Below are 21,583 nucleotides of genomic sequence, written 5' to 3' on the forward strand. Positions count from 1 at the left end.
CTTGCAGACGCCCCGTTAAACGAACCAATTCCAAAACGAGTAGCAGCGACCATGCGCACCAGCGGGGTAGCTATAACCATCACTTCACTGACTGACATTCTAGCATTTGGAATTGGAGCCTCCTCTGTTTTTCTTGGGGTGCGAAACTTCTGCATTTACGCAGGTATACTTCTTTTGTCAATATCATAATATTATGTAGTATTTTCTTATGCACTAACGCCAGCCTCCATATCAATATTTGATGTCCAAAAGCGGCGTGTGTGATATTAATATTTATCTTTACTTACTAATAAGATTTAATATAATATAATAGAGCAGTCATTAATTAATTATGATTCGGTTGTGTTTAATCAAAACTAAAAGTATAAAAGTTCATGGTAAATCTGACGTTAAAGCTTAAATAAATATAATTATTTATGAAGCACGCAGCAACGCGTAGTTGTTTACCTCTGTGAAACGGAATCTTGCAGAATATATCATTTGTGACAGAATGGTGTGATTGAAATCCTCGAATTATGTTAATCTTTACTCTAACAACCTATGTTTTAAAAGGTTATACTGTAAGTGTTCACAAAACCTATTTTAACCATACGATGATAGTCCGGTAAACTCACTACAATTTTGTCAAACAATATGTTCCTTACATTTACAGGGATCGCTGTCCTGTTTTGCTACATCAACTTTGTGACATTCTTCATTGCCTGTATCGCGATTAATGAGAAACGGGTAGCCGATAACAGACACAGCTGGTTTTGCTGCCACAAAATTCAAATGAAAAATGAAATGACTAACGCTTCTCCATTTCGTCGATTTTGTTGTGGTGGAACGGACCCTACGTCAGTGGAAGACACGCGGAGCCCACTGGAACGTATGCCAGGCAAAATCCTAACAAAATTCGTCACTCGGATTCCTTTTAAGATAATCACTCTGATAGGGTTTGCAGTTTATCTAGGTATTGCAATATGGGGGGCAACTAATTTCAAACAGGATTTCGATAGGAAAAATCTCGTTACTGATGACTCGTACTATTTTAAGTATATCACCCTCGATGAACCATATTTTCCTCAAAGGGTCTCGGTTTCATTTGTTATTGAAGAAACCCTAGACTACTCCCAACTCTCGACAGAACAGGCGATTGATAAGTTGATGACGAATGTCCAAAACGACAAATCAGTCGATAATAACAATTTAGTCATCAGCTGGTTTAATAGTTTCAGATCATCAGCTAATTATGATGATTCATCTGAAACACAATTTGTAGCTAATTTGAAAACATTTCTCAGTTCCAATGATCAATTTGAAAACGATGTTAAGTTTGACAGCACTGGTCTTAGGATTCGAGCCTCTCGTATAACCATACTCACCAACAATCTAGTTGATTCAACTGAACAAGGCGATTTTATGGTACGAATGAGAGATCAAGCTGAGGCATCTGTATTGGATGTAGTCGCATACGCCCCTAGTTTCATTTTCTTTGAGCAGTACATTGCAATACTACCATCCACCCTCCAAACTGTAGGTGTAGCAGTAGCAGTGATATTTGTAATAACTGCTCTCTTCATGCCAAGTCCACTGCTCATCCTCTACGTCACAGTTTCCATGGTGATGATAATGACAGGTATATTTGGTTTCATGCACTTCTGGGATTTAACTTTGAGCTCAATAACTATGATTCATGTTATAATGAGCGTAGGGTTCTCTGTTGACTTCAGCGCACATATATGTCATGCCTTTATGACAGTGGAAGGGATTACCCGTGATGAAAAAGTCAAAAACGCTGTCTTACGATCTGGGGGACCGATATGGAATGGGGCAATTTCTTCATTTATAGGAATAATCATGCTGGTCTTCTCGAAGTCATACATATTCAGGTCATTTTTCAAAGTCATGTTACTGGTGATTATATTTGGAATCGGACATGCTCTGTTTTTTCTTCCTGTAATATTATCTCTGATAGGTCCTATGCACCATTCAGTCGCAGACAAACCTATACATGCACCCCGTGAATTAACCAGTCGTGTGAAGACAGCAGTTAATGGAACTGAGGAAAGGAAAACAGTCCAAAATAAATCATCAATAAACAACCTGCCAAATCACCATGGATATCCGACATCGTTTGATGATAGAAGATATTAGATTTTTACAATTTTGTTCCTGTACTTCAAATATACTTAAAATGCCTTTCACACTTTTAATGTTCCAAGGTTTTTAAACAAAAGCGTAATTCAGTCATCCAGCGCATTATTAAGCTGATTAGTAAGTTGATGTGTATTTTACTTCGCAAGTTTTGAGTTTAATGATTGACGTAAAGGACTCTCTGCGGGCCTTGATTTCAAGTTCGAAGGGGCGGCTACGTTATCATTAAACAGTTCTAGCCAGCCGAACTAAATGACTAATAAACCATATCAAAATGTTATTATCATGTATCATTCAATCTTACTTCAGCTATTAAGATAGTTCCTCCATGGTAACATCTACCATGGATACCCGATAAATCGAATAGGTGTTAGCATTAATCTTCATTCATTTTATTTATTTTATGGTTCCTTTTCATGAACCTCGAATATCTGTGATACTTTCTCAGTTTGTGTAACATTAGCAACCGAGGTATCGTTTTATCAGTATTGTTATTGTAAGAGGTATACTACAGCCGGAAAAGTTAACAACACAAGGATTCAAGATGGTGGATGGTGAAAATCATGAGAAAGTGTCATGATCTCATTCGATATGAAATCAGATCCGTTGGATCCTTTCTTTCATTTTGATAATGTCGATTGACTCGGATTTGACCCAGGTTTGTATGCTTACTGTTCCGGAACACATTGTTTTATCCTTTAAGTTTCCGAATGTATCCATGTAAATATAGATTATCAGTTATCCCGTTTGTATTATCTATATTTTAATTCGTTATTTTTATATATTAATGATGTTGTAAATAATAGTTCACTTAGATTAAACATAATCTAGCCAATATGGAACAACTCAGCTAAAGGGACGAAACTGTATCAATGATGTTGCTTTACTCACGGACATGCTTTTCTAAGTTGTTTTTTTTACCAATATTTCATTGTACCATTCAAAACCACATACACATTTATCCAGTGTGAAATAAAAGTGTAAAATAAAATAACAAAAAAAAACAAAAACAACAACAACAACAAATACAGGAAACGTCACGTTTTTGTGGAATTGTTGAAGGAAAGTAAGCCCATACAGAAAACTAAAACTTTTATTTTTCAAATGCAAATACAATTTCAAAATAAGCCGTGTCCTGGAATCTACGAAAATAGTCATAGAAGTGGTATATTTTCAAACATGTTTTAAGCTTCATAAAATATGTTCTTGAACACATAAACAAAATTACAGAATGATGAAAGAAGTCTTCAGTCAAATTACTTATTAAATCAAATTATAAAATTGAAAAATGACTCTTTTTGAGGATTGTTGTCTACAATATTTCGTGTGAACTATTGATAGACTAAGAAAGAATTATGATAAGTTATCAAATAAAAATTCTGATATTCAACTTTGATTGAAATTAATTTTAATAAACTTAAAAATAGTTCGTTAGCAGTACCAATTATAAATTGAGTTGTTTTCTATCTATCAATCCTAGTCTATGACTTTTGCTGGGTTTTTTTTTCACAAGTGACACATACTCCAACTTGTAATCTACAAAAGCATATCATCTCATTTTGATACAAGGTACCAATGTGCCAACATGTAGCGCAGTATGTTCATTGAATTCTATATTTGTTGATACCCTGGATCGATAACGGCATGGTATATACTTGCTAATTTTTGTGTTTTGTTTTGTATAATATAGATGGACTGTTAATAGATGCTTTATATTTATTGTACATGCTATATATAAATGACGGTTTCACTTTTATATGTGAGTAATCCAATAAAATCATGAATATAGAGCTTAATATTGTTTTATTTTATGTTATACTGAATTCTTAATACATACATATGTATTTATATACAATGGAACATTTTTTTTCTAAAAAGTACCTGGTTATAACGTTCTTTAGCGTAATATGTCTTGGCGATATATCAAATACCAGAAATATTTGGTTTTATGTTGCGCTTTTAGCTAGTTTATTCAATAATCCCAGGTATGCTTTATATAATTAACAAAGAAAACATTACCTATTACTACAAAACAGCATTGCATATTTTTTTTAATAATCACTCCAGTCAAATAATCGAATCAACCCAGATCTTTGAAAAGGATTTCTTGTCAAGTGAAATAAATCGAACAAAAACATGGTCAATAGCCGACACACAAAATAATGGAAGTTGATGTGTTGCGTTAAATTTTATTCCCGTTTTTTTTAATAAAGTCGATAACATTAAGGCTAAAAAATAATCACTTGGTTATAAGAGCCCCTATCTACTTTTAAGGGGGGGGGGGGGGGGGGGGTTGTCCTGGTTGAATAGAATAGAAAAATCCCCTTCGTTATTCTGAGGGGGGAAATGTGTGGAACAAAAGTAACAGCAACAAACCTTTCTTCTGTAATATCCATTATATTTAACAATGTTCATGACAAATCACTGTTCCCACATTTTTAAACAGCTGATATGAAAATGGATTTGTTTGAAAAAAAATCCCTCAACTGTTTCTTCACCAATAAAACGATATAAAATATTTACTCCCTCCCTCATCTCTTTTTAGGAAAAATTGTCCCGACGCCAAGTAATTAATTTCATTTACTTTCGCTTTTCAAAAATATCTGACCTCGAAAATCGATACTGATTGATAGTAAGTGTGAAATATTAGCATACATCAATAATACTTTTTATTTCACAATATAAGAACTCTTCGCCTTTATTTAACTGATACTTTTTTGTTGTTTTTTTTTACATCATTGTAATTTACTTTTTCAAAGACAATTTCTGTATTTAATTTTGTCAGATATTCCCTGCAAGGGTTTTTTAATAAGAAAATATGAAATAAACATTACATCCATGTAAAGGCGAGTAGAACAAAACTACGGAAGTTAATGATTATCTGGGTCAAGGAATCGGTTTATTAAAAGCGACATCAAAAACATCTGAAGTTATCATGCGTTCTAACAAGGAAAGATACGTACATAAAATTTGAAAGCTCTTGAGTAAGGCTACGTTTAACTTAATTCGGGGTTTTTTTCAGTCGTAAAAGGAATAGGAAGAATGAAAATGGCATTCTACAGTTTCATTACCATTGAGTACTGAACTATATAAAGCTATTATTATCTATTATAAATATATTGAACTGTGCGTCGTTTCCATCTCTCTGTCAACAAAGTAATGAATTTGCCGAAATTTAGACTGATAATCGTAAAGAGCTTGAAGAGAATGCCCTTTTGATTTCGGTTCGTATGCATTAAATATCGAAATTCATCAATCAAGGAAATATTTTATGAAAGGTAACTCTTATAACAAATACACTCCTCTTAAAACATTTTAAGCGAAAACCATATAAGACTCACAGCATTGTCAATTAATTATATATATTAAGCGAGTATTTGAGTTGAATCACCAGCGAATCGTGCATTGACAGTTTTATCAATGATGCATAATTACAACATTTCATGAAATGTAATAATATTGATGGAAACTTGCATGATTTTATATGCCCCATAATCCAACTCATTGCTTTGGCAAATAATTCAAGACATTCACTCTGCAGACAAAATAAATTAGCCGACCTATAAAACGGAACAGTAATTCTTGCATGGTTCCATTAGTTTTGCTTGTATTGATTGACAAACTACTTGGGACATAAACTGCTAAATAAATTGCTGAAAACATTTGTATCTCACCCAGCAATTTATTGCAAGAGGTAAGGGAGAAAACTCCTTCAACCAGTTTAGAAGAGAATGGACCAAATTGGAAAGACTCACTGAAAATATTTAATTACAAAACAAAAAAAAAACAAAAAAAACTGATGATATAAATTTAGAACAAACAATCCTACCCCGATTTTCTGTGTTTGTTTTGTCTATTTATGTTTTGTTTGGCTGTTGTTAACATTTATTATCCATGTAATGATTTGATTTGTATTAGATATAATATGATAATGGATGAGTGTGTTGAATGCGTGTCTGAAGTGTCTTGTGTCATGTTTAATGTATGAATATGTTAAAATTTTGAAAAATTAAAAATTAAAAAAAAAAGAGAAAATAAATAAATAAATAAATTGCTGATACACTGATGAAACTTCGTTTCGCTTCGCCCTCAAGTGCTTCGACAGATAAATTATCAGAATATCGTTATCGAATCCAACACCATTCCAATAACATAAATAGCGTTTATTTAGACTTAAGGTTTCAAAATGACAGCAATATTTGTCTACCCTGCTACCCTATGAGGGGTTCCCCGCTTCCGTTTACGATAAATTTGACCGCCATGCTTTGCGCCCCTAGCCTGTCGACAGTACGCAAAGCGTAGATCCCTTTCTCTAAGTGGTCGGCTGAGGTGGCGCGTCTACCTAAAATCTTTACCAACAACCAACCGTCCGCGTATACCTTGTATAAGGCCCATGACCGAATGGCTGCAGAATTGTTCGCCTTCCATGAAGTAGATGTCCCGATCGCCAGCACATTCTGAGGTGTTGGTAATGTCCAAGTTTTATTTAACCACATCATTTCCGGAACTATGGCAGGCGAGGTGTATATGTGGACTTTGAACATGTCGCTTATGCCATCTGTATTTCGGATGAAATATTTTGCACTGAAAAATACATTCCCAAGACTAAGCTTTGATCTGCGAGACCGAGATTCCATGACTTGCCTTTCTAACTCGGTAACAGGCCATGATTTCGTGACAATGGCTGCTGCGAAATTGCCGGCATAAATATGTCTCTTATGTGAATTCTGCTGTGTCCACCAATCCAGGAGGGCCGGATAGCTCTGAGCTGGTGGATCTATCTTCCAATACAGTTGTGGAGTAAAGTAATCGACCCAACCATTTTCTAGCCATTTTCGTGAATCTGCATAAATTTCATCATATGCGTTGAAGCCGACGATATGGCTAGGGTGGCCAGGTTGCCATATACCAAAAGGGCTTATTCCAAAGGAAACATATGGTTTTCTAGCTTTTATACCTTCGGAGAGGTTTATTACAAGCTTGTTGATATTATCTCTTCTCCAATCGGAGAGCGACATGTTCCCTCCGTGTAAACGGTAGGTGTCGCCGTCCGGAAAGTCTTGGCCAGCTACTGGATACGGATAAAAATAGTCATCCATATGTATCCCGTCCACGTCATAGCGTTCTAGAACGTCCATAAATACATTGAAAGTAAAATTCTGTACGTCGGGATCGCCCGGGTCCATCCACAGGTCTTTCCCATACTCGTGGCACGCATTGCTGAAACGATGAGAGATATGGTTTGGCGCCAAATCTGATCTCCTTGTACTTCCGGCACGTGCTCTGTAAGGGTTGAACCAAGCATGTAATTGCATGTTTCTATTATGTGCTTCGTCGATGGCAAATGTTAGCGGGTCATAAAGAGGACTCGGTGGTAGCCCCTGTTTACCAGTAAGATAAACACTCCACGGTTCTAGATTAGAACTGTACAGAGCATCACCTGAGGTTCGTACTTGCAAAATGACTGCATTGAAATTTAATTCTTGAAGTTTGTCAAACATGGATGTGAGTTCTTGTCTCTGCTGACTTGCTGAAAGATGCGGCGTTAAAGGCCAATCGATGTTAGCAACGGTTGCAATCCATACTCCCCGAAACTCGTGAACCGGCCAGCCAGAATCTACAAAGAACGTCTGTGGTTATTGTTTTAATTTTTAAAACAGTTTTTGAAAAGTATTAGTTATTTGGGATGACAGTCCGTTAAACTTTCTTTAAACTCCTGACAGTATTAATTTTAATCTTTACTACAGAAGCTCAACAGAACATAATTATGTAGGAACAAGAAATTGAAAATACAATGTATTCATAGAGAAATTAATATCGACTTTTTCGGAAGGAAACCACGCAACATGTCAGAAATCCCACGGTTTTTGTTACCCGTGGACATGCTATCACCACATGCTTGGAAATATGTACGTGATATACTGTTAAATCGAAAATGTAAAATCGCAATGTAGTATCTAGACAACTAGAAATTGAATCTTTATTAATCTTAACATCATTTTGTTTTATATACAATAATCCTTTATTGCATTTTTGCCAGTGAAGTATATAAATTTATCAAACTAATAAAACTTATATTTTCACTACAGTGATGAGCACTGAAAGTATAAGATTTTGCAGTGAAAATATAAGTTTTTCGTTTTTTACCAATCAGAGCTAACCTTTGTATTCACCTCATTGAAACTTGCCGATTTTCCCGATCAAAGCGAAAATATATAAATTGGTTATTTTGCTGTATTTCTGAAATATTCAGACTAGTTTTTGACAAAATACTAACTTGACGATAGCTACCTATGCATAGATTCTCCGACAAAAGCAGAAAACGTTTTAGCGTTGATGAGTCCTTTCAAAATGGCGCCGTCATGTTGACGTGGAGTAACGTCACAAAGGGATAACGTCATTAATTACCGCTTTTTTAACACAATTAATCTTTCGATGTTTTTTATTTTGTTTTAAGTACATTGTATATAAAATGTAATAAAAAGAAAATTGAATGGTTTCCGGTTTAATATAACTCTTATGACAGAATATTTCGATATTTTTCACTCGTGCTTCGCACTCATGAAAATATCGATATTATGTTATACTCGTGAAATATATGTTATATTAAACGGGAAACCTTTCAATACCTCTATTTCCTTCGAAGAATCTTTTCAGATAAGGAACGATGAGGAAACCGGGGCTTGATCTAACTTCCGTATACGTTTGCTTTCTCAAAAATCTTTGTTTAATAGATATATGTTTTAGGTTGTCATCGATTTTATCGGTTTTGAAAGATTTGTGTTTCGTTTACATCAAGGAATTCCTTGTTGTTTTCCAATGACAGCATTAAACCTATGTTAAACCAATTGATATGTGGCCTCTCATTTATATAGCCGAGTGATACATATAAAGAGCTGCAATACCAGCGGTACTAGTAGTGTTACATGTAGCATAGAGAGATAAGTAACATCGCTATTTCCCCGTACAAGTGGTGGCTCCCTTTATTCGTGACCACTCAAGCATATCCCTTATCGAGAGCGCCCTGTCCCCTATCAAACACATGCGAGCACAGGTAAATCGGGCTTTGCGCATGTGTGTATCGATGTACTGGAACTTATTCGACATGTTCTGGTTAATCCGCCATTACGTCAGACCAAAACATCGTCATTTTAAATACACATAAAGAGCACATCGTTTTATTTTGGCCACTACAAAAGTTACCACATAAACCAAAAACTATCAAACTTATGGGATATAGTCTTATTGATCATGCACATTGTTGTCATTTATCCGTATTTTCGAAAATCCATTCGGTCCTATGTCCAAGTTTTGTAATTAAGCAGCCATTACGTCAGACCAAAACATCGTCAATTTTAAACGCACACAAAAAGCACATTGTTTTATCTAGGCCACTACAAAAGTTACCACATTAACCAAAAACTATCATACTTATGGAATATGGTCTTGTTTATCATGCACATTGTTGTCATTTATCCGTATTCTCGAAAACCATATAGGGACTTTTCGAAAATTGGAGATTCCCGCCGATCTTTCCTGCGGTGTGCTTGACTTTCATACTCAAAATACAAACACTTGGACAGCAAATTGTGATATATTTCATATTGATGACACTTCTGCACTTTAATATTAATAAAATTAAAGCACATAATTGGATCTTGGTGATGATTTCAAATAGAAATTATCGATAATTATGTGTGTGGTTTTCACGATTTCTCTAATATGGCGTCAAGTGAAGACTGAACAGAGCGACCGCAAAGGATTGTGGGAAGGTCAGGGGCCACTATGTTAACACAAGGGCAAATAGAGAGTTACCAATCTCTCTGTATATATGTCTCTGATGTAGCATAGAGAATATGTTAAACAGAATTTAGAAATGTTATCGAACTCGTCTAGAGTATCCTAAAATGTTATTCGACGACAAATACAAAGATATTATACAAACATACAAATTGAGAGTTAGAACCGGTAGAGCCCGGATGAATAAAACTGCTTTATACAACTGTTATGGTAGAAATGTATACACTGTGTGTATGTGTATACTTATAAACTACACATGTATATACATGGTTTATAAACACAACTAAGGCAATAATTCTTTAGTATGTACAGGTCGTTTTTTCTATGATAGTTTATGGACATATTAAGCATGTTTTCATTTTTTTTAAGTAAGAGCTAAAATGATATGAAAATTTCTTCAAAAGAATCAGGAAATTTAAGGTGACACATCTTCCTCCATTATGTACAGGTATTTTTTGACAGCTCAGGGAAATCATAAGTAGATTAGCAACAACATACAAATAGAAGTGATTTTTATTATTATTCTAAGTAAAGGATATAATGGGGAAAAGTCTAATAGATTAACCAGGAAGTTGACTAACCTTGACCTTGAACGTACGTATTTGTCGACATCATACTCGCGAGCACCAAACTAATGATGGCTACCTGCAAAGTAAAACTTAATTTAACTAGGATAGAATATTTTTCTACAACTACATATGGTCTGAGTTTCCTCTGGCCCTGACATCAGACTTAGATATTCTGACAGCTAGATGTCTGAGACCACTAGGATATGGTCAACTTTTTGATGTAAAATAATCTTATGATGAATTATTTTTATTTCCTTAACTGAACGATTTCTCAATTTTTCATTTCATTTTTTTAGGTTCAATATACCTATTTAATATCAAGTATTAAATTACTGTAACCATGGTAAATACTAGTCGCAATGCTCTTTAGCTCGATCGGTTGAGCGTAAGACTAGTAAGCCAGGAGTCCGGGTGCGATACCTAGCGGAGGCAGTGATTTAAATTGATCATGCGCACTGCTACATTGGCGCTCAAGTCTTGTGAAAGCATCATTGTAGCGCCTGGCAGTTTGAAGACGATGTATATCCTGGGTGGGGAGTATGTAATCATGGTAAATACTGTCCGTAATATACCTGTCTGACACAGATTTTCTCTTTAGTTCGATCGGTTGAGCGTAAGACTAGTATGTCAGAGGTCCCGTATTCGATCACTAGCGGAGGCAGTGATTTAAATCTAATTAATCAATTACAATAATCAGTTCGAAATGATAGAGTGAAGAATTTTACGGCTGACATAAATCTGAAATCCGTTTAAAAGTGTACCCGGTATCGGTTTTCTTATAAAGTCTAGAAAATAAAAGCTGTAAAATTAGTTAAGTATCGCCGAAAGTCTCGGTATCACGAATCAATTAAATTACAAATGTAGCTTGAAAATACTACAGAAAATGCATCAAGCAGTTCATATCTCACAGTAAATATGGGATGAAGAACGTTTCAGTGTCATATGTGGGTAGGCTACCTACCTGTGGATTCCTCTTACAACTTGCTGTATTTAGAAATTCCATCTTGTACAGTGTACCTGTAACATTGGCATATAAGCCCAGGTTACAGATTGTCCCGGTAGTTAAACGTCTGGTTAGGTTAACGACATATATAAACTCTGGAACTATTTTCAGAAAATATCTAAGTAACCAACATGTTTACGTTAACGATGATCATAATACAACCCATGCGTGTTGATAGAATATTCATAAAACGAAGATATGAGTTAAGAAATAATCCTAGGTTTTTATAGTTTATTTATACTCTATGTATATGTATCTTTTTTAAATTTAGCAGGAAGCTAACAATGCAAAGTACAATAACATGTCAACCATTTAACCAAGATAAGGCTTGCACGATAAATTTACAATGTACATGTATAGATTAAGCATAGGTAAGTTTATATCTACGTTACATACAACAGTACAGTACGTGTTGTATAGTACTCGTACCAACCGTCGTTGGAGACAACTACCTTTTTAAGGAAACTTGACAGGTGTGAACGAAAATATGTCGCCATACCATATTTTCAATATCACTTACCTAGCCATGACAAGCTACATCCTCATTTGCTGTGACGACGTATTCACGATAGTATGATGTGTAATAGACCACATGTTCAGAGAGACACTTCCTTGTGTGTGGAAAACCTCCTTTATTTAATGTTAAATTATTTTACAGAACACCCCCTGGACAACTATCTTGTTAGATCTGGAGAAGAATGACTGAAACAACTCGATAAGTTGTTGAAAACCCTTATATCAAGATCAAAGAGGCACAATTTACAATATAAGTACATGTATACTAAAGTAGGTCGCGGTCACACCACTGTAAATAAAACCTAGGGGAGGTAACTGTGTATCTGGTGATTACTACTAAAAAAGGTGTGTTTCCTTAACATAACACCTCTATCAGAAATCTATCAGCATCACTATATATGACATGATATAATAACGATGAGAACTTTCTTATGGTTACCCTGATATACAGACGACCGTCCACTGATTGCCATGAAATGGGATGACAGAGCAATAGGACAGCATCATTAAACAACATTCCGAAAAAAAACAGCAATGTAACAAACACTATAGTTATGAACTGAAATTGATTTATAAGACACGCACTTGCTTCGACGTAGGTAACTTGATAAGTTTAATTGAGCACGGATCTTCGTAAACTCTTGTGCATTCTCCATTACCATTTTCTAATCTTCTATAACCAGATGTAATGATCTGCCCTGGTCAAGAACTGTTTTGATAACCGATGATACTGTGTCATGTCCCAAGTTTTCTTGCTTTTATTCAGTAATAATCGATAACACTGTGTAATGTTCCAGATTTTCTTGTTTTTATTTGTTGCTCCGTATCTATGATGTTTGTTGTAAAATGCGATACAGTGCTAATTTTTTCTGTTCGATGTTTAATAAAATGTCCCGTATCTTTTAGGCGAATCTAGAATTGAAATTAGTAGTTATTTGCACACAAGTTTGCATGACACCAGTATTAAGGAAATGTAGTAGGACCTATCTGATTCTTTATGTAGGCGGAAGGCGTGTCAGAAGTCGTCCTATTGATGGGGATACACAGTTCTAGAGGCATACCTCACTCGGATTTAGGATATTGTTGATTATTATGCTCAAATTCAAATATACATTTGACCTCACATACACGGCAGGCAAACAATCTGGTATTTCAAAATTGCCTTACATAAAAAATAAAAATGGAAGAACAGAAAAAATTTGAAAAATTCTGAAGATATGTCTGAATTGAATGAGACGAAAAAAAACTTACGTTGATTGAATCAACAAAGGGTGCGACTGAAGGAATCCATGCTGTCGCTTAATAACCAAGGATATTAGCTTCCAATAGCCCAACTCAATAAAATACGGATGTGATGCGAATTATATCAAAAAAGAAAAAATGAAAATAAAAAATACAAAAATACAAAAAACAAAAAAAAAAACCCAACTACACCCTGGATCAAAAGGAGGTGGATAGTTTCCACAAGATGTTCGAACTAATAAGTCCGTTAATATTGAGTACGTGATAGATATTTTATCTCCAGAAGTGGTGGGATCACAGAAAACAAAATACTCGTAACATTGAAAGTGTGACAAGTTCTTGTATCTAAGCAAATCGGATTTGTCCCTCGCATATCCTTTTGGAGTGAAAACCTGACTCCCGGGTATCTTGTTATATATCAAGGTCATTTGTCTGAAAGTAGATTTAAAACTTCTGAGGTAAGTATTCAAACACATTTTACCTGTGTTCTTCAGTAGTGGTACACAGTATTTTAAAAAATAATAATAATACAAATACTGTATTGCACTGCATCCAAGATGTTTGGGTTTTGTATTGTTTAACGTCATTATCAACAGCTATGGTCATTTATCAAGTTAAATTCCATTATATCTGGCTTAATGGATATTTCGAGGAAAAATTTCCTACCTTGCTTAATTAAACTCTTTTTTCCCGCGGACTCTACTTAACATTATCAAGAATGTTTCAATCTCGAGAATTAGCCCATTCAAAAATTCCCACGCTTGCCCAAGAGTCTCTTTAACATACAAATTCACCAATACTTTAATACTGGAAAGTACTGTACATCAATAACCACACAAACAAGAATACTAGTTTAAAGAGTTCTTTATTCTGTAGATAACCTCTACATACCTTACAAATATAGCATCATGGTGGTGACGTAAGGCATAACAGGTTTGGTGACGTATGTTATACAGTGTATTAACAGTTATGTGGATGTTATCCCGTCTGTCTGTGATATATCACAGGTTTGGTGACGTATGTTATACAGTGTAATAACAGTTATGTGGACGTTATCCCGTCTGTCTGTGATATATAACAGGTTTGGTGACGTATGTTATACAGTGTATTAACAGTTATGTGGACGTTATCCCGTCTGTCTGTGATATATAACAGGTTTGGTGACGTATGTTATACAGTGTATTAACAGTGATATGGACGTTATCCCGTCTTTATCACTGTGATATATAACAGGTTTGGTGACGTATGTTATACAGTGTATTAACAGTTATGTGGACGTTATCCTGTCTTTATCACTGTGATATATAACAGGTTTGGTGACGTATGTTATACAGTGTATTAACAGTTATGTGGACGTTATCCCGTCTGTCTGTGATATATAACAGGTTTGGTGACGTATGTTATACAGTGTATTAACAGTGATATGGACGTTATCCCGTCTTTATCACTGTGATATATAACAGGTTTGGTGACGTATGTTATACAGTGTATTAACAGTTATGTGGACGTTATCCCGTCTTTATCACTGTGATATATAACAGGTTTGGTGACGTATGTTATACAGTGTATTAACAGTTATGTGGACGTTATCCCGTCTGTCTGTGATATATAACAGGTTTGGTGACGTATGTTATACAGTGTTTTAACAGTTATGTGGACGTTATCCCGCCTGTCTGTGATATATAACAGGTTTGGTGACGTATGTTATACAGTGTATTAACAGTTATATGGACGTTATCCCGTCTGTCTGTGATATACAACAGGTTTGGTGACGTATGTTATACAGTGTATTAACAGTTATGTGGACGTTATCCCGTCTCTATCACTGTGATATACAACAGGTTTGGTGACGTATGTTATACAGTGTATTAACAGTTATGTGGACGTTATCCCGTCTTTATCACTGTGATATATAACAGGTTTGGTGACGTATGTTATACAGTGTAATAACAGTTATGTGGACGTTATCCCGTCTTTATCACTGTGATATATAACAGGTTTGGTGACGTATGTTATACAGTGTATTAACAGTTATGTGGACGTGATCCCGTCTTTATCACTGTGATATATAACAGGTTTGGTGACGTATGTTATACAGTGTATTAACAGTTATGTGGACGTTATCCCGTCTTTATCACTGTGATATATAACAGGTTTGGTGACGTATGTTATACAGTGTAATAACAGTTATGTGGACGTTATCCCGTCTGTCTGTGATATATAACAGGTTTGGTGACGTATGTTATACAGTGTATTAACAGTTATGTGGACGTTATCCCGTCTGTCTGTGATATATAACAGGTTTGGTGACGTATGTTATACAGTGTATTAACAGTTACGTGGACGTTATCCCGTCTGTCTGTGATATATAACAGGTTTGGTGACGTATGTTATACAGTGTAATAACAGTTATGTGGACGTTATCCCGTCTTTATCACTGTGATATATAACAGGTTTGGTGACGTATGTTATACAGTGTAATAACAGTTATGTGGACGTTATCCCGTCTTTATCACTGTGATATATAACAGGTTTGGTGACGTATGTTATACAGTGTATTAACAGTTATGTGGACGTTATCCCGTCTGTCTGTGATATATAACAGGTTTGGTGACGTATGTTATACAGTGTATTAACAGTTATGTGGACGTCATCCCGTCTGTCTGTGATATATAACAGGTTTGGTGACGTATGTTATACAGTGTATTAACAGTTACGTGGACGTTATCCCGTCTGTCTGTGATATATAACAGGTTTGGTGACGTATGTTATACAGTGTATTAACAGTTATGTGGACGTTATCCCGTCTTTATCACTGTGATATATAACAGGTTTGGTGACGTATGTTATACAGTGTATTAACAGTTATGTGGACGTTATCCCGTCTGTCTGTGATATATAACAGGTTTGGTGACGTATGTTATACAGTGTATTAACAGTTATGTGGACGTCATCCCGTCTGTCTGTGATATATAACAGGTTTGGTGACGTATGTTATACAGTGTATTAACAGTTATGTGGACGTTATCCCGTCTTTATCACTGTGATATATAACAGGTTTGGTGACGTATGTTATACAGTGTATTAACAGTTATGTGGACGTTATCCCGTCTGTCTGTGATATATAACAGGTTTGGTGACGTATGTTATACAGTGTATTAACAGTTATGTGGACGTTATCCCGTCTTTATCACTGTGATATATAACAGGTTTGGTGACGTATGTTATACAGTGTATTAACAGTTATGTGGACGTTATCCCGTCTGTCTGTGATATATAACAGGTTTGGTGACGTATGTTATACAGTGTATTAACAGTTATGTGGACGTTATCCCGTCTTTATCACTGTGATATATAACAGGTTTGGTGACGTATGTTATACAGTGTATTAACAGTTATGTGGACGTTATCCCGTCTTTATCACTGTGATATATAACAGGTTTGGTGACGTATGTTATACAGTGTATTAACAGTTATGTGGACGTTATCCCGTCTGTCTGTGATATATAACAGGTTTGGTGACGTATGTTATACAGTGTATTAACAGTTATGTGGACGTTATCCCGTCTTTATCACTGTGATATATAACAGGTTTGGTGACGTATGTTATACAGTGTATTAACAGTTATGTGGACGTTATCCCGTCTGTCTGTGATATATAACAGGTTTGGTGACGTATGTTATACAGTGTATTAACAGTTATGTGGACGTTATCCCGTCTTTATCACTGTGATATATAACAGGTTTGGTGACGTATGTTATACAGTGTATTAACAGTTATGTGGACGTTATCCCGTCTTTATCACTGTGATATATAACAGGTTTGGTGACGTATGTTATACAGTGTATTAACAGTTATGTGGACGTTATCCCGTCTGTCTGTGATATATAACAGGTTTGGTGACGTACATGTGTGTATGTTATACAGTGTATTGACAGTTGTATGGATGTTATCCCTTGATCAGATCTGACATGAATGATACTCAGTATTTCTCTTCAAATAACTGATGTAAAATAGATCATAGTTAAGAATGAAATAGCAGTGATAGATATTAACATTTGTCTTAATTTTTTTTTCATATTTTGTAACAAAATAAAATCATGCATATCAATAATTTAGATAATTATATCACTCATAAAATAGGATAACAAAATCGTAACAATGGCAAGTGAAGTTAATGTCATAAACATGTGTTATGGAAAATATATTTTACATTATCACACATCTACACGATATAGCCTACAGTATTAAATACCAAAACATCAGAAATAAAGATTGATATATGGGTGATACATATGAGAATGTAGCCTAGGTACTGTTTTACTGGGGATCTTCACAAATCCAGTCAAAATAATCCTATGACCCTACTTTTCACATAGAACTAATCTAGTGGCTCAACAATCTAGTCACTACTGATCTGGTTGTCCTACTATCCAATCATGGTGGTCCAATTATCCAAATGACCACTAATCTGGTTTGCCCATCCTCAAGTCATCACCATTAATCTGTTGCACCCATCCTTAAGTCATCACCACAAATCTGGTGGTCCCATCCTCCAGTCAACACTGGGAACGCAACTATGACCTTCCCATCTATGAAAAGTACAATTTATATGATACTATCATATCTGGGTATTGAGAAGATGCTTGAAAATATGTCAATTTGACCTTTTTTCGCATTGCCTATCAGCCAATGGCAGCCTGCCAAGGCCATTGTGTGCATACCATCAAACTACCATCCCACACAGATAAATTCTAACTAAGTTACCATGCATTATTTCCTATGGCAATTAAATGAATCATGCTTAAAAGCGTGATTTCCCTACAAAACTTAAAGTGTCAAGTATACCCCCTCCCCAAGAAGAAACATGAGCCACCAGAGTAATGAAATTCACAATTTTGATAAAGCATCTTGAAACCTTTCCATCTATGAAGAGTATTGGATTCTATCTTGAGAAAGCTTTTGAAATTTCAGTCAATTTGACCCCATTTAACCCTGCTAGGGACTTTTCTAAAAAAAGAAAAGATCATTGAAATAAGTTCCAGGTTTCAAAGTAGAAGTTAAAAATGTAAATTGTTTACACACAACGAACCAGGCACAATAACGGAGATAAGACATCTAGAATAGGTCACTTGAAACTTCGTCTCAGGTGACATAACAACATTGATGATCATATATTTAACTACAAACCCACAAAAAATTTTTGAAGTAAATTTACAGATAAATGTTAACTTTGGATTGATGAAGTACAAGTTTATCTTAATATATAATGTTAACAGGCATCTACACATTAGCCTGACTTATGATAATCTGGTAAAACAGGAGATCTCAGAATGCTAAACACATCCTCAAAGTCAAAACATTCTACACACAACAGCACCTCACCTCAAAGTCTATTTTAGGTGAAAAAAGAACCACACCACACTTGAAATGAAGTCACAACTAAACTAATCTGAAGGTTTCTGGTGTTTTATTGGCCTATTTCAGATTTTAAAAAACCTTTGGTCCCATAATTCTCATACTGACAAATATTTCTAGGATTGGCAATGTTTGAGGCAAAAATTGCATATTTTCTGGAATTATGATTCACACTATGATTGCATGCTTGCATTAACACATCTACAGTAGAGCAGAACCATATGACGATTTAATGTTTATAAAGGTATACTCATGAAATATGGACCTGCACATTAAATGATTAAGTAGGAAAAAACATTACTTAAATATTAAGATTTTTCGCCTTTTTCATGCTCTAAAAAGAAGGAAAACAATAAAAAATATATATTAAAAGTTAAAGAAAAACAAGGAAATGTGATATGTAAAACAACAGATGAACTAAAAATTTCTCATATCTTAGAGCTGAAAAAGATTAAAGCTGGAAAATAATACTGGTAAAATGTACAACGGCACCCACACATTGGTACAATCTTAGAACTCAACTGTTGGTGTAACTGAGCAGATTACAATGTATAGTACAAAACAAAAGACAAGACAACAAAAGGGGACAGACCAACACAAAAGGAAAAGTAAAGCAAGAATACAACTGAAACAAAATATGATTTTAGAACCAAAATCCATTTTAAAACATGGGTGGTTAAAAATGATGTTACAGACACTGGCATAGTCTGGTTATGTATCATCACAATTTTATGAACATGAACACAAGAACATTATGACATTAAGATTGAAAATGCAGAAAGCGTTAAAAAAACATGTATATAATGTATGTGCATGTTTACATGTACAACTTGATGCAATACTGTATGAAACATATCTGTATAATATCAGTTCCCAATTTAATATGGTGACTCTCTAAGGAAACTTCTTAATATTATGTAATGATATTTAATAATGTTAATTTGTTATCATTTGATATTTGTAGCTTTTGACTCTGTTGAGATTGCTACCAACAAACTTGATAACATTGACTAGAAAAGGTCAGTATATATATATAATGATGACTAGTTTTTGTGTATACTAAAGGAAATAGTCTTCTTTATTTTATGAACTACAGTAACTCAGGCTTATAACAGAAAGTCAGCTTATCCTTTGTAGCTACATATACAGTGTATATACATGTATAATTACATAAAGGGATATCCTGAACTTCACCATGTACTGTATTAACTGGTACATTTGTTAACGCGGAGATTATAAGGTCACTTGATAACAAGCTAGTGGGAATTCCCCTTTAGCCTAGTGTTAGGATGTCTGCTCATAGAGTGAAAGGTCACTATAGTGTGAGGCCTAGTGCCAGAAGGGTAGTTTTCATTGTTCCTTCCTCTTACAGATTTGGTGTGATGACCATGCACTCCCTCTGAAAACTATAGGAGATTAAGAAGTTTCCTAGAGCTTGGACAAAACCTGGGATGTGGTTGTCTTTGGGAAATGAAGACATTTGTGAAGGAGACAGTAGTGTAAAACCAAAGAGCATAAGGTCACTGTATAAGTTCTGGCTAGCCAGCATTTCCCTTTAGCCTAGTGGTAGGATGTCAACTCAGAGCTCGAAAAATAGGTCACTAGTTTTGAGACCCAGAACAGAAGGGGTATTTTTCATTTCTCCTTCCAATTACAGATAAAATATTCACTGGTACTTTCATTCCTGGTGTCAGATGTTCAGATATTTTAGATGGTACAAACCTCTAAAGATACCTTAAATACATCAATTGTATAGGGAACCAAGAAATAACATTACATTAAGCTCAAAACAAAACTTCAACAACATACATTTTATACATATAACATAAAAAATACACTGTGGTCTTAAGAAGAAAGAGAAAATCTTGACAATTAACTAATTAACTGTAATCAAAATTTAAAATACACCAGCCCTATAGATATATTAAATATCAAATGCCACTTCTAGTAAAACAATATTCATACCGGTATCTATACATTTCACTATGTAAATTCTAAACAATAACTTGTTATAGTACTTGTGATAATTAACATCAACTGGTCCAGCATATCATTAAATAGTTAAAATCAATTTGCTTACACATATGTACAATCTCAATATGCCAAACAGAGACTAAAACAATCTTAATGAAAAATTATAAAAATCCTAATAAAGAAAAGACTCAAACCAACATTCTTGTTAAAATGAATAATAACAACACAATTTTTAAAAGTTTAACAATGAATAGAAAAAAAAGAAAGCCTCTTTTAAAGACTTTGAACACATTAAATAAACAATATTAAAAAAAAAAATAAAAAAAAAATAGCCTTTTTAAAACAAAAAGTTTCAACAGTACTTCAGAATTGAAATTAATTTTTTTCTGGTTACTGCATAATTGAACAAATGCAGAATTAAAATTCCTCTTCTGCAGCAAAATAGCTGTCTGCAAATTTGTCAAATCCTATAGAAATGATACCAGCCTGGTCAACTCTTACTGGGTATACAATTGTGGACAAGTCACGCCCATGTGGCATTGTAACCTTCCCTGTGTTCAGGTCAAACCGCCAACTATGCCATGGGCAGCGTACACACAATCCTCCTTCTGGCATCTCCTCAATGTCACCCAAATGTAGAGGACCTCCTAGGGGGTAAAAACAGACATCAAATAATAAAGAGGCCAACTGAAGGGTTAACATTTTATAACAAAAGTTGCAATTTATTTTATACCAGACTAAATTCTGTTGTCAATTAGCAACTTTTCTGTTTGTGGTCTTATTTGATTGTTAATGTATGTGTGAAAGTTAAGTTGTCAACTTAAAAAGCTCAAAACAAGAATATGATAGGTAGAATATACATATCCAGCATTACATAATTTCATACCCAGTGTATCGACACTAGCCCAAGAGAAATTTTCGAAA

At 34.7% G+C, this 21,583-nt stretch overlaps 3 protein-coding genes across 4 annotated transcripts in view; 1 reads left to right on the forward strand and 2 right to left on the reverse strand.

The window, feature by feature from the left end:
• On the forward strand, positions 1 to 3,932 carry LOC117335957 (patched domain-containing protein 3-like; the record flags this gene model as incomplete). Its single annotated transcript, XM_033896250.1, is given in 2 exon segments — positions 1 to 163; positions 653 to 3,932. Coding segments are annotated over 2 exon segments (1,647 nt in total), but the record flags the coding sequence as incomplete, so codon positions are not given.
• A 581-nt stretch (positions 3,933 to 4,513) lies between these two features.
• On the reverse strand, positions 4,514 to 12,076 carry LOC117335958 (UPF0748 protein YngK-like). 2 transcript variants are annotated; one of them, XM_033896251.1, is made up of 4 exons: positions 12,029 to 12,076; positions 11,467 to 11,522; positions 10,518 to 10,581; positions 4,514 to 7,753 (listed from the first exon to the last, which is right to left on the reverse strand). In XM_033896251.1, exons 2-4 carry the CDS (start codon positions 11,506 to 11,508, stop codon positions 6,348 to 6,350), a joined length of 1,512 nt encoding a protein of 503 aa, XP_033752142.1. In that variant the 5' UTR covers positions 11,509 to 11,522; positions 12,029 to 12,076; the 3' UTR covers positions 4,514 to 6,347. The 2 variants fall into 2 exon arrangements, with proteins under 2 accessions (XP_033752142.1, XP_033752143.1); XM_033896252.1 differs by lacking the exon at positions 11,467 to 11,522 and having other exon boundaries at positions 12,029 to 12,073.
• A 4,613-nt stretch (positions 12,077 to 16,689) lies between these two features.
• Positions 16,690 to 21,583, reverse strand: part of LOC117335706 (Rieske domain-containing protein-like) — a 10,359-nt gene continuing 5,465 nt past the window's right edge. The window contains exon 3 of the mRNA XM_033895875.1: positions 16,690 to 21,306. Coding sequence (XP_033751766.1) covers positions 21,077 to 21,306 — 230 coding nt within the window. The 3' untranslated portion in view covers positions 16,690 to 21,076. The remainder of the gene's footprint in view (positions 21,307 to 21,583) is intronic.

This window comes from Pecten maximus, chromosome 10, assembly GCF_902652985.1.
Source record: "Pecten maximus chromosome 10, xPecMax1.1, whole genome shotgun sequence".
NCBI classification, from domain to species: Eukaryota; Metazoa; Mollusca; class Bivalvia; order Pectinida; family Pectinidae; genus Pecten; species Pecten maximus.